A 15,462-nucleotide genomic window follows, 5' to 3' on the forward strand; every position below is an offset into this window, starting at 1 on the left:
CTCATGCTACCTCACAAGCATGATTGATTGACTACATCAGCATTACCTCAACTTCAAGACAGTCATATCCATGGAAGCTACAATAATCAAGAATACAAGGACACACTCTCATTACTACAATAGCATAATCTTCTCTAGCCACAACATTGCAATATTATTATAATTATTTAAAAATAATAAACATTGTTTTGACTAAATACATAATATTTTTCAGCCTTTTTATTTATTACTTCCTTTGAAGTTATCCTGCCGAGAGACTAATCCACTGAACTATTGAATTGGTAGTTCGAGCCATAAACTAAACCTTTAAAATCGAACAACTACATACAAGCATTACTTCTTTTTCTTGTTTTTTGTTATGCTTTTTTGCATCACACATGTTCTTGTATTATTTTTATAATTTATTTTATATTATTATATGATATTTAAAACTATAAATAATAAAGCATGTTAAAGTTAAAATTCTTACATTTTATTCAGATATTGAACGTATGATCATTCAAATGCCAAGAAGTGTGCATAGTTTTTAAGGTTTGTGGTTTTAAATATGTAAAACATTTATAATGATAATTTTTATATCAATATCAACAAATATATTATTAATTTTGTTTATGATCTTTACTGAAAGTTGGAAAAAAGTGTACAAAGTTTTTTGTCAAATCTTACATATTATCATTAAAAAACAACAGATATTCAAGCCCCAAATTTTCATTTACTTTTTACTATCGCTAGAATGACATTTTGTAGTCTAATAAAAACAATCAGCGTATAATACATATTTTATATATAATAATAATAGTTTTTTAACTAATCAATTGCTTATATATACTTTTTCTATAAGGAATATTTTTTAAATATAAATGTAAAATTTGTTGCCTCATTTTATATTTAGATAAAAAATTATATAAGTATTTAGAAACTATTTATTAAATAACATTACATAATCTAACTCAGAATTTCAATAATCCTTCAAATATTTATATGCATGTTCTGGTATTAACTATAAAATAGTGAAATAATTCTATCGTAATTATTATAAACGTATTATTAGCTTTTAAAGCATTAATATAGAATATTAGTAGTATTTTTAATCCTGCCTTATCGATTTGATTCTTTAATAGTAATGAAATATTTGTAAGTTAATTCAGCTTATATTGACTAATATTAATTATTAACTAAAAGTTTTTTTGACTATTCTATGTATTGGCTTCATAGGAAGAAATTATTTTTAACAATTTCTATAAAATTTAGTTTATATCAATATTTGAAATATAAATGATTTAAAGATATGAGAGACCATCATGACTCAAATTTAATTCACAAAATAGATTCTAACACTATTTTTTAAATATTTATTTCTTCTCCTTTATTCAATATTATAATTCTTCTATTTCTTATGAAATTTCAGAACATTACTTTGCCTTTATTTTATAACATAAATACACAAACGTTTTTTTATAGTTTAGAAAATAAAGATATAGAAGTTAAAGTGGTGTGATGAAGTTGAAAAATAGTGTAGCCAATGTTATAGAATATTTTATAAAAAATAAGATTTTTATATTTTTTATAAATTTCTAATGCACTTTTTAGAATATATTTTAATTGCAGGTTCTGAATGATATTCAGTTACAACCATTAATCCTAGTTTTTTTATTAATAAAATTAATTGACTTTCATATATCGAGCATGCAATATACCTTGGATTATATATAACAGATTTAAACCTGCTTATGTTTTATTTAATAGAATATTATTTTGAATAGAAACAATATATACATTTATATATTCTATAATTTATAATAATTATTGAAAACTTAATTTTTTTCTTACAAATTTATAAATATAAGTGTTTTTGCATAAATTATAACTTGCTCATTTGGATTCACTTTGTCCTTAGATTTATAGTCTTTAATAACTATTAAGTTTAATAGTAATAAAAAATTAATTATATTTTCTTCAACATACACCTTTTATCATTTTTAACAGAATTTTTTAAAAATTATGCTTTATAAAGTAATATGATCATACGTATTCAAAACAAGTTATTAGATAATTTCTGGAAATGAAAAACAAAACATTAATTTATTAAAGGAATGAGAAAAAAGAGAATAAAGACCAATTAATGAATGATAGAACAAAATTATTTTTTCGTAATTTATTAAAATTATTGTATTAAAAATTTTAAACAATCATTCATAAAAATGGTTGAAAGCCTCAGTAGAAAGACAAAGAAAACGTAGGCAGATCGTAGGTATTCTGTTTGCAGCTGACGGACACCTCATCATTGACTACGTGGACGAGTACGATGATTTTGGGGACTCAAAATGCTCGCTGTGTCAAAGGAGGTTTGAGGAGCAAGGTAAATGATCCTCTAAGCAGTGTGTGATTTCTAGTTTTTTCAAGTGCAATGACTACAATTAGAATATTATTACTTCTATTATATGAGTTCATAAAGGACAAGACCAAGTTTGCCAAAAATATTCGCTTGATGACGATTAATATTGCTTAAATTAATATTGAGTATGATAATTTTAAAACAATAATTGAATAATTATTATCAATTAATTTTTACATAATCTGAGCCTTACAATAATTTCATTTTAATTGATTGAAGTTTTAAATAATAGTGTTATAGTATAATAGTATAATCATGTCACCGTACTATATCACAAGTACATACTCCATTATTAAAAACTGTGATTATTGTATAAAAGATTATTTTATTTTTAAAAATTTCTCTTATTTGATAAAAGGAGGTAATACTTTTGTATGTAAATTTATTATTGTTTATTTATACATAAAAAAAAACTTTCAGTCCACATATTAATTTGAAAATGTATTTAAATTATTTCAAACAGAATTTTTTTAACTATTACTTTTATAAAGTTTTAATTAAAATACTGTTTAATCTAAATAAAATTTAATAAGTACTTAAAAGTAGAGCTATTTAAGTCAAAACTTATTTCATTTCTATGTTTTTAGAACAAATAAATTTATTAACATGTACGACCATTCAATATTCTCCAAATTCTTTTTTCTTCTTCTTATTTTCATTGTATATTAAATCTTCATATATTAAATGTTCTGTTAGAACTTAACGATCAAAATTAAATCATTCATAGAAATAATTGCTAATAATATAATTATAAAAGAATATTTCAGAATTTTGTATTAATTTATCTAGAATTGTCTTTAAAATAAATGATTTCAGACATCGTATATTATATATCGTAGTTAATATTAAATAATATTGATGATTGAATTTTAGATATCTAAGGAAATATTAAAAAGTTAAAATTTCCTGTAATTGTTAAATTTATTTGATTTAACTTTTTACAGGCTTCTGCAACCTTTTACATGATAAAATTAGTAAAATTTATAGTATTATGCTAATATATATTAACATGGTTTTTTAAAAATGTAATATAAAAAACAATCAAAATATATAAAAATTAAAATTTTATTATATACTGATGAAAAATTAATTTTGTGTACTAAGTAATTTATAAACTATCAAATATATACATTTTATTCTGTATAAGAATTTTTATTTTTATACCCTTAATAGCTTGATCTCATTAATTTTAAATAATTAACGTTTGCTTATGCTTTGTACTAATGTTATTTAGATATTGTAGTAAGATATTTACAAATAGCTGAAATTAGTAAATTCCGTAATGAATTTTTGATATTTTAATTATGTATTAATAAACATTATTGTTTTTGTAAAAATAAAAATAAAATTCGCATGCATGAGCTGAGTTACATAATTATTTCTTAAATGTTTAGTAATTAACAGATATATTAAAGATATAATAACTATAGATAATATCAATATATGAATAGTATATATTGTTATAATATAATTATAATATAGATAACAAGAAACTGACTGAATATTACATTATATGAGTACAATAAGTTAATAGTGTTTTATATACTATAACTTATTTTGAGTGAAATAATACTATAAAATTTTATTGTATTTGAGAAATTTAATATATTATTTTAAATGCATTAAGCAACCATATAAATGACAATAAATTTGTAATTATGAAAGAATTATAATTTATCCAAATATTTTGAAATAATGCTTATCATTTATATTTGTTTAAATTTACAGTTACCAATATTTTATAATTACTAACGATTTATAAAATTTATTACATTTATAAATCTTTATATAAATAACATTATTTAAAGATGTATTTAAAAAAAAGTTATATAATATATAGTAACATATTATTTCATATTAATAAATGATGAACAATAGTTTTGCTGTATTTAAAACAAGATTTTTGAAAGTTCTAATTGTTTACAATTTAAAGCATATTGAAACTATTTAAAGTAAGTAGTAAAGTATAAAATGTAAAGCCTAATTAGGGTATAAAATTATTATTATTATAATAATTTAAAATTGAGAATACAATTAAAAATAAATCACAATATTTTTGATTCCATCTACATGTAATTTATTTAAATTATCTAAATTCTCTACGTCCCTATATCTGTAAGTGAATACGTGGGTGTACCAGTATTGGATTATTTTATACTAAATTTAAGTTATATACTATTTAAGTTATATACTTATATACTAAATATAAGTATTTTATGTCTGAGAATAAATTTTCTCAGAATAATAATATAATGCATATTAGTATATAATTTTATTTTTTATTATTCTATAGTCTAAAGAATTTATTGAAATTAGCAAATAAATGCAATAACTGAATAATCTTATTTAAAAAATCAATTATTAATTTTAAGTTCAAAATAAAATTATTTCTTAAAAATAATTTATGGCACACTTCTTTCAATAATTAAACGAAAGAAGGCAAATTTTTTTATTATTAGATTCAATTTTTCATTGAATAATTTATTCTTCATTTATTCTGCAGGTAACTGTTTTGCATTATGATTAGTAATTTCACTCGATTGATTGCTATTATGTTTACAAATTTTGAAGTAGTATAATATTAGCGTGGAGAATGTGGGCAAATATGAATGATCATATAAATAATATTGTACATAGAAGTATAGGATATTTATAATTAGAAAGAATTGATTTTGACTATAATTTATGGATATATATATATATATATAATCAGGCATACTTCTGATTGCGCAATATATAAATTTGTTATATTTTATTGAAAATATTTTGTTTGTTTAAAGTATATATATTATCAGTATTTAAGAATTATTAGAATTGTTGGTGATTTCAAAAAACTTTTCACTTTATTTCAATTATATTAAAAAAAAAAAGAAGAACTCAAAATGACATTAATAATTTTATTGATTTTATATACTATTATTTGAATACTGAGTACCGATTTTTGACATGAAAATTGAAATCTTATATGCCAATGTAACTTAAAAAATTCATTATTTATAAATAAAATTTGTAATATTATAAACAATAAAAAACATTACAATAAAATGGTAGTGATAATCTGTATTATATACAAAAACTAAATTTACTATATTTTACTAAATTAATTGTTTTAGTACAATAAATTTTTTATATTCTCGATATTTAATACAATTAAAATATATTATATCATAGAAAATAATAAGTTTTTAATTTTATATTGATTTTGAAAGAAGCATATATATATATATTAAGTAACTCACAAGTGAAATTACCACAATTATTGTGGCATGAGTTTTCTTTTAATAAGTATCATTATATAATTTTATTTATAATTTATTATTTCATCTTTATATTTTTTCTAATAATAGGCATCATAAGTAATATTTTCATTTATGCAAATATATTTAAATATTAAACAATAATAAAAATTATAAAAAAAATAATAAAAATAATAAAATATAAACAATAATATAAGAATATATGAATTATAATTGAAGACATTTAAAAGAAAACAAATGTTTTTAATATATAGATTAATTAAAACTTGCAGTATTTTAACTACTTAATGTATAATTTTGAAGGAAATATAGAACCGGTTAGAATAAAACTAGTACACATCATAGAATACAATAGTTCCGCGTTGATAAATCATACTGATAATAACATTTTTCAATCTTATATGATTCAGAGATTTAATAAATTTTTTCAAAGCATATTTAAAAAAATATAAAACACAAACATCTATGTAATATAGATAATAATATTAGATATTTAATCGCGTACTAGGAATAGGGTGGAAAAATGGAATGCTAAATTTATAAATAATAACTAAGCGAATTTATTGCTTTATCACTGGAAAAACAATAGATTGTACATAAATTTAAATCTGTTTCGTCTTATAGTTAATTCATACTATAAATAGGTTAAATAAATAAATAGTCATTAAATAATTATGAAATGAAAGCTTATTCGTTTACAGCAAAAAATCGTTTCGAGACACAAAGAATACTTTGTTGAGTAATTTTTTAATATTGAATGGATCATCTTCCGCGCATGCATAAATTAGCAGAAAAATTGTTGTTTAGGTAACTTAATTATAAAGTTTGCAATGTCAAGTCTCTAATGGTAAAATTTAAGATTTTTTATTTAAAAATTTTTGATTTAATAAAATCTAATATTAAATATATTTAACTTACGTTATTTTTAAATAGTAATCTAAAATAAATATCCCTATAGTACCTTTTATAGTAAATGCATCTTTTCGATAATTTTTATCTTTTTTTTTTTTTTTTATTTTCAAAAGTTTCGTATAAATTGTATAATATAATCTTATTCTCAATCAATTATCAATATATAAAATAAATAGGAGAAATTGAAAAATAGTTTATTATCTGCCAACGAAAAAAGTAGTTCTTATTTCGTAAAAATTATTTATATTAATTTATCATTACTAATAAAACGACTTGTGTAACTGTAAGTAGAGTTTAAGACTTTGCAGAAATAGATAATAATTAATTATATTTAAATAATTATTATCTCCGTCCGTATACAGAGAGAAATTTTTGACACTTTCCTTAAACATGTGGCGAATTAGATTTAAAATGAATATATTATTCGATACATTAGCAGGACAATAATGCACCTCGGCCCTTCATTCCTCTCTGAATACGGATACATATAACATACACTTACAATTTCAGGAAATGTCGATCAAAATCATATTCTCGCCGCAGGTAATTATAGCTGTCTGAAAGTGGACCTCATCTTCACAAGGGATAGAGCTTTCTACTTCACGACTGTATTCATCCCCGGTATTATACTTGTGACCAGTTCCTTCATTACGTTTTGGTTAGAATGGAATGCTGTCCCAGCGAGAGTCATGATTGGTAAGAATGCATCTACGTCAAATATAATTATTCTTCCAAACGAGGAGAAAAACATATAGCAAATGGAAATGTCTGGTGTTTTCAGAAACAATGTTGAAAAATGAAATAAGTTTTGAAGCATTTAACTTTCTGAAAAATTTGAATAATTTTTAAATTATTCGATTAATACCACAGGTGTGACTACTATGTTGAATTTCTTCACGACCTCAAATGGCTTTCGTTCGACACTTCCAGTTGTCTCAAATCTCACAGCAATGAACGTATGGGACGGAGTGTGTATGTGTTTCATTTATGCCAGCCTCCTTGAGTTTGTTTGCGTCAATTACGTGGGCAGAAAGCGTCCTCTTCACAATGTGGTGTATCGCCCGGGCGAAAACCCCGTTACACAGGTACGTTACCGACCGTGACTGAGATGCTGTTGCACCGTCGTGCACATGGATTGCGCTATCATAGCTGCCGTGGGTTTAATGATGTGCATAATTTGATCATTCACCAAAAAGCCTTAAATCTCTATTTTTGAATGCCTGTAATTCCTATAATCATATCACTATTATAAAATACAAACATTGAAATTCACAACTTCTTATACTACTGAAAAATAAAATAATTGAAATTCTTAATTACACGCGGAATTACATTCTAAATCCTCCGGACATATCTCATTAAAACCTTTAATCTATACTTCTTAGGATCTTACATCTTAAAAAAACAATAATAATTTAATTACCAATGATATTCGCATAATAGAAATACATTCTTAAATTCACGAAACAACACACATATACACACATATAGGAACATTTTTCAAGCATATTTTATAATACATGCACGTGAAAATATTAACTGAGTTCGATTGATTTAAGATGAACTATATATAATTATTGTGCTTTACTAATATAATTTTATTGATTAAAATTGACAATCATCAGAAAATTTTGTTTAAATAATGTGATTTAAATAATAATAATTTAAAAAATTAATTAATAGATATAATATGAAATAATGAAAGTGGGTACTAAAAAATAAAAGTTTTTTTTTTGTAGCGACATATGTAAAAAAAATATTTTCCATTACAAGGCTTACATACTAATTTACACTATTCAATAGTTATTTTTTTATAAACTGATGATACATTGTAGTTTTAAAATAAATGTTCAAATATTCACGTATTCAATTTATAATTATACAGAAATAAGAAAAAATTTAGTTTTTTAAGTAATTTACATAAAATAAAACTGCAAATCATGAAAAAATTACACCAAATAAAAACAAAATTAAGTAGAGTGTTCAAAGTTGATTAGAATTGTATCAATTCTGTTGTTTTAAATGAATTTAAAAACAAGAATAAAAGGAGACATGCTATAATGTCCCAAATTCAAATCAACTTGAATAACTAAAAATTAAATATTAGTTCACAGATATTTATTTGTTACAAAATTTTTCACGTCCTATACTACATAATTCATAAACAAAATTTATTTGTCATCCTAAAAATGATAGATACTACTTTTTCGCCAGAATTATTATATTTATTTACATATAGGTAAGTATGAGCGGATATATTAAGAAAACTTTCTTCTTGTTTCTGTTAGTTTAAAGGTTGTATTGTTAATTGTTTCAATAAAATAACATTTTTTGCATAAACATTTAAACCGATCTTATTATAATACAAAAATGAGTTAATATATTATTAAGTATTGAAACATACACTTATTGTATCATCTATTGATTTTTATTATGAAAGTAAAATATTTTTGCAATAATAATATTATATAGTTAAAAACTTCGAATATCGTCGTATAATTAATTAATTAAAAAATGATTACCAAATTTTACTAGATTGCTATCATAAAAAAGTTATTATGTATTTTATTAAATCGCTATCAACAAAAATTTTTGTGTATATTTTATTAGATACATCGAATATATTAAGATTCTAGTTTTTAATCATTATTGTTATCAAAGTATTTCTAAATAGTAATTTTTATATTATTTATATTATGCTTTTGCTTTCATAGAATCTTATTTTATTTGTAATATTTCATTAAAGTTTTGAACCATACATTTTTTATTAAAATGATTTTTAATAAAATATATTTATAGGATAATTTTTTCTACTTGATTCTGGAATAATTTTGAAATATAAAATAAATATTACAAAGAAATTATTCCAAACGTTTGGTCGGTATTACAAGTATATTCAAGTAAATTAGTGTAAACTGAAAACGAAGTGCTATATACTTGAATTTTTGAAAAAAAATATCTTCATGAAATAGGTATATAATGTATCTATATTATCTAATAGTAATAGAAATTAATAATAATATATATTTAAATATTATAAAAATAATTTTTTTAATTAAAAAAAATAGATAATGAAATACCAATAACAATTTAATTTAATAATTTTCTTTTTAAGTCAGCTTTTATAAACATAAAGAATAAAACTTCATGTTTTATAATTTTTATACAATTTCTTAACTAACAATACCGTAAAATTAATATAATTATAAAATATATACTCTATATTTTAAATATTAGATTAAATATTGCTGAATCATCTGTTTCTGCACAGTGAAAATTCAAAACAATATATGATTATCTGTTTGAGTGTACTTTAAATCATACGTATATATATATATATATATATTTATAATATTTGCACTATAATTTTTTATTATTATATTATTAGTTACATATTACAACATTTCCTATTAAATATTTAAATTTTTTATTTGCGGTTATATTATATTCGTTTCTATTAGTAGTTCAATAATTAATTTTTTTCACATTTATTTATTAATACCTTTTAAATATTTGTCCATAATAAAAACTATTGATAAAGAATGTTTTTGATAATACGATGAAAAAAATAATAATATATGATAAATCAAAACACTATAGAAATACTGTATGCTTGTACTGATTAAAGGTATACTAAATATCTAAGTTTTCAAATAATTTTTTTATTCAATGTTTTTAAAAATTACACATAAAATTAATAGATAATTATAATTATAAAATAATAAATAAAATAATTTGACCAAACAAAAATTTAAGTTGTATTGGAAACTTTTATAATTTTAAACATTAGAAGTAGATTTTATGAAAATAAAAAAAAATAATTAAAATTAGTTAATAATTAATTATTTGAAATTTATATTTAAAAATAAAAATATCAAAACCCATTATACTGTATATGAATTTTTATAGGATATAAAAAAAAATACACTTGTGCTTTAATCTTTAGATATCTAATAAATTTATTCACATAGTTAATCCTATAACTTCGATATTAAGTTAACGATAGTATAATAATAAATATAATCATATATTACAGGAAATTAATAGAATAAAATAAAAATATTGCTGAAAATTTCATGCCAACTTTCGAAAAAATATTGGGCATGTATGTGAAAATCGATTTTTGTATCTACACATTTTCGTATTTACAGGAGTATACGTCTTTTTTATATTGGAAATATGTCTTTAATGATTATATCAGTAAATTTATATGAATATATATAGTTAGTTACTTTATATAATTTGATATTGTTAATTTTTATATTGAAATAGTTATTCTATAAGTACGAATATTCAATACACAAAATATATAAATTTTCCAATCATCCCTTTGAAATGTTATTCTTTACGCGTATATAGGTTATACATAATTATAGTTTTTTCAATATATATTGATTTAAGCTAAACATTGACGCATTACCCAAAATCATATGCTTTCAAAAAAGTAATCATTAAATATATTTAAACATATTTAGTTCTATCTATTTTCGTCTATTAATCTCCGATTTGAAGCTGAAAATTAATCATAGATACGATTAAATGATTGAAATAAATATTTAATTATTTTCAATATATGGTGTCAAGTTTATGTTTATTATACCAATAATTCTATGATTACATAACTATGCTGTTATATAAAATGATTTTAATCATATACATAAAATTACTTACGAATTACTATTTCAGAAAAGGAGGTTTAAAGATATTTAAAATTAAATATTAAATCATTAAAAGCTTAGTTTTATAATTACAAATGTGCTCTGTGTGTTTGTCTGTCCGTCTTCCCTTCTCTCTTTCTCATTCACTCATTCTCTCAATCTTTCTCAATACCTCTTTCTTTCTCTCTTTCTGTGTATTTTATCTTCCTTGTTTCTTTCTTTTAATTTTCAAATTTTTTCTTTCTACATATTATTTTCTATTATTTGACGCCTCCAAATTTGCAACGCCTTTTTGTAATTATTTTCATATCATTTGTATGTAACTTACTTATATTTACATTTTATATTTATTTTCAACATATAATAAAATTTAAGATTTACTCAAATAACATTAAAAGTTTTCTTTTTCTGTTTAGAAATATAATAAATGTAGCATACTCTTATAGATAATTTGTTAAAATAATATCATTTTGTACGATTAGAAAATTGATCTATGATTTATTAATTATTTTTTACTTTTTTTCTAATCTATTTATTTTTGTGATGAAAATTAATAAATAAGTATAATAATATTATTTATATTATTAAAAAAATATATTTAATAAATTAATACAAAATGTATTGAATGAAATTATAATATATTTAATTTTCAATAAAGAATATCTATCTTTTTTGATTACTAAAAAATAAGATTGTTTTAAACTTAAACTGTTTTATAATTTTTTTGGCATTTTAATTATAAAACTTTAGTTAAAATATAAATCTATTAAAAATTATAGTTACTTTTCATATTCCTTATGTTTAGTATGCATATACGATTCACAATATAGGTGACCAAAACATAAATTTATTTATAATTAGCTACAAATTTATTACTACGGTAGTAATCTTTTTAACAAAAGAAATTGTTCTTTATTAAATATTTATAGTTTTACTATTTAATGATCTACTATTTATTTCGTATAATTTGATACTCACTATTGGTTATATTGGTTATATAATAATTGAAAGTACAAGAAAACAATTAAATTCTATAAAATATATTATAATATATTTCGTAAAAAAACATTAAAAATTTATAAAATTATTTAAAAATCGATCAATAAAAAGTTTTATTGGTGAAACGGTGGTAAGTGCCTTTGTTTGGTGTCTGTGATGTTACAGCGACTTCCAGCGGTGCTCAACAGGATAGGAATTATATTGGCCAGCCCCTTGGTAAGATCCTTGCTGTTTTCACCACTCTCTATCTGTCTGTCTCTCTTTCTGTCTTTCTGTCTTTGTATGGCTGTTTGTCTGCCTGTCGGGCTCTTTCTTTCTCTCTCTCTCTCTCTCTCTCTCTCTCTCTCTCTCTCTCTTATATATATATATATATATATATATATATATATATAATAATTCCATCAATACACCAATCTATCAATCTGTCCTTGTTTACCTAGATTTTTCTCTCTCCTACTCTGGATCTACATGATCTTCTTGCTCTTTTTGCTTCTTTCATTTTATCTAGTTAATTGTCACCATCGATCCCCTGGTTCATCATATTAGTAATTCAATATTAGTATCTTTAAGCTAAGTAATGTAAAAACATTTGCCTATTTATTAAATTTTATTTGACTTATTTATATATTTGCTTAGATCGTTTCAAAATAATTGATGATTGCTTTGCAAATCCAAAGTCTACTTTTTGCATACTTTTCTACATTACTTTATTTATTTCACTTAAAATAATAGTACAACATCTAAATTTAAGCATAATATGTATGATCGACTTACACTTTTTAAATATTTTAATACGTGCTTCTGCAGCAATCTATTTTTAAGCTTCAGTCTTAAAAAATATATTAAAATATTTTCTTTTATTTCTTCGTTTCTGAAATTTTATCTAATTTTTCAGATTGTTTTTAAATATCATTTATTACTTACTTAAAATATATATTTCATAAAAAATAATAGTGCAAATTATTAAAATTAAAAAGTTCAAAATAAAATTGGAAAGATATTTAAAAAAAATGTTTGTAATTGATTAACAAATTCAATATATTTATAAAAATAAATAAAATAAATAAAATTAATTATGAAATTATAGAATTCAATATAACAAATATCTAACTATTATAAAAAAAAACATTTAGTATTTGAATATGAATTTCACCTTTTTATTATAATCCATATAGTTCATATTAAGTAATATATATTACTAATAATCTAATAAGCATATTTTCAGTTTTTACCTAAATATGCTATTAAAATAAACCTAATGCAATGTTACAGGATGAAATAAAAATATATCTATATATACATTTATTTATATGTTAAATATAGATATAAACTATGTAGATTTATTTAAATTATTAAATTTTGCATTTATAATTTCAGCATTTACCAATTCATAAATATTTATCTAAAGCATCTACAAATCTTTATGCAATTCTTTTTTCTACTATTTGAATTGGCTGTTGGAATGCGCTTGTTGAACCAATTATAAGAAAGCATTTTTTAATTTTATGCTATGGTCAATGCTTAGTACATTTAATTATAATTATATTTTATTTTCATCAAATTATATTATTTTGCTTTAAAAATATATTTAAGAAATATGTGTTACTGTATAACAATATAATAAACAATTTTATAAATTAGAAAAAACCTATTTAAATATATATTCAGTTTGATTAGATCAATTTGATTTCAATTCTTAAAAATATTTATTAAATATTGTCTCCAAATTTTCTATAAAACATTTAATAAATAAGTATTTTTTACAATTATAACTATTAAAAGATCATCCACGTAATTGGTTTTATATTTATATTTTTTTTCCTTTTTTAATTATCTCTATTATATCATATGAATATTTAACAATAGAAACAATATACAAGAATCTTTATTCTATAATTTCTTTGAATAAAATTAGTGGCTATGTATGTGAATCCATGGCTTATTTCTAATATATAGAAATGATTTTAAAAAAATTTATTTTTTATTATATGTTATTATTTTTTATTATTATTCAAAATTTAAATATAATGGAAAAATTGTAATAATTACGTTAAATTCATATTATTTATTTCCAATAATCAAATTAAAAAAAATTATTATATTAAAAACTCAAATATTCGTTATTTTGTATTATCCTGTATTATTCTTTTACTTGAAAATCAAGATAATTATTATTAAAATAGAGTCGTAAATTTACATAATAATAATGTTCATAATAATTGGATTGTATACTGAAATTATTATATTAATTTAAATTGTTAATTATTATTTACTAATATAATTTTTGGACATATTATTAATTAAGTAGTTTCTTAATATATGTTTCATACAATTTTTATCAATTATAAAATAAATTTTCGCATTAATATTTGATTAAGACTTTAATTCATAGTATAGCATTGTAATTAATATAACAGCATTTCTACCGTATGTATAACATCATGTATACGGTATAATTTTTTTCCGTTTGAACCTACATATTAAGTATGATACTGCACGGCATATCGAGAATAATTTTTTATACATTTTAATGCATGTATTTTGTATTGATTATTTAAAATTATTAAAAATATGCATCTCTATCTTGCAATGGCAGAGTAAGCTACATTAAATTTTAAGAAAATAAAAATTTCATAATTACTATATTTTTTATTTCTATTTTCAGAAATAGAATTATAAATATTTACTTTAATAATTGTACCTCATTTGAACAAAGTTAAATTTTATATTAACTGATAATCCTATTAAAAAATATACACTTATAATAAAAAATTGTGAAATTAAAAATTTTTATTTTGCAAGTGAATCTGTCCTTATTTATTATAATTCCATTCTCCTATTAATAAGAAACTTATTTAATTTATTAAATCTTATGAAACACGTTTTGCATGATATTCTCCCATTGACATGGCAAATTGTTATTGAAGAATATTATATACGGTAGATGTCCTAGAATATTATTATACAATTTTATTTATTAAATGATTTTTTATTAAAATTTCAATTATTTTAATAAGAAAAATATTCCTACAAATAAATATCAGCTAATATAAAATCACTGAATAAATTTTCACCGTATAATTAAATTTGTGCATATCCATATAGAATTAATATATAATAAAAAGACAATTCAATTAACTCTGTTCACTTTAAATAAGGTACTCAAATAATAGTATATAAATTATCAAATGTAAAGACTGAACACAAGAAAAAAAACTATTTACTTATGCCTGGAAATAAT

At 20.8% G+C, this 15,462-nt stretch overlaps 1 protein-coding gene across 1 annotated transcript in view; it reads left to right on the forward strand.

Moving 5' to 3' along the window:
- pHCl-1 (pH-sensitive chloride channel 1) overlaps positions 1-15,462 on the forward strand; it is a 62,556-nt gene that overhangs the window by 41,627 nt on the left and 5,467 nt on the right. The window contains exons 9-11 of the mRNA XM_011498632.1: positions 7,108-7,260; positions 7,435-7,649; positions 12,387-12,437. Of these exons, the coding sequence (XP_011496934.1) occupies positions 7,108-7,260; positions 7,435-7,649; positions 12,387-12,437 (419 nt within the window). The remainder of the gene's footprint in view (positions 1-7,107; positions 7,261-7,434; positions 7,650-12,386; positions 12,438-15,462) is intronic.

The sequence above is a fragment of the Ceratosolen solmsi genome, unplaced genomic scaffold, assembly GCF_000503995.2.
Source record: "Ceratosolen solmsi marchali unplaced genomic scaffold, CerSol_1.0 scaffold10, whole genome shotgun sequence".
NCBI classification, from domain to species: Eukaryota; Metazoa; Arthropoda; class Insecta; order Hymenoptera; family Agaonidae; genus Ceratosolen; species Ceratosolen solmsi.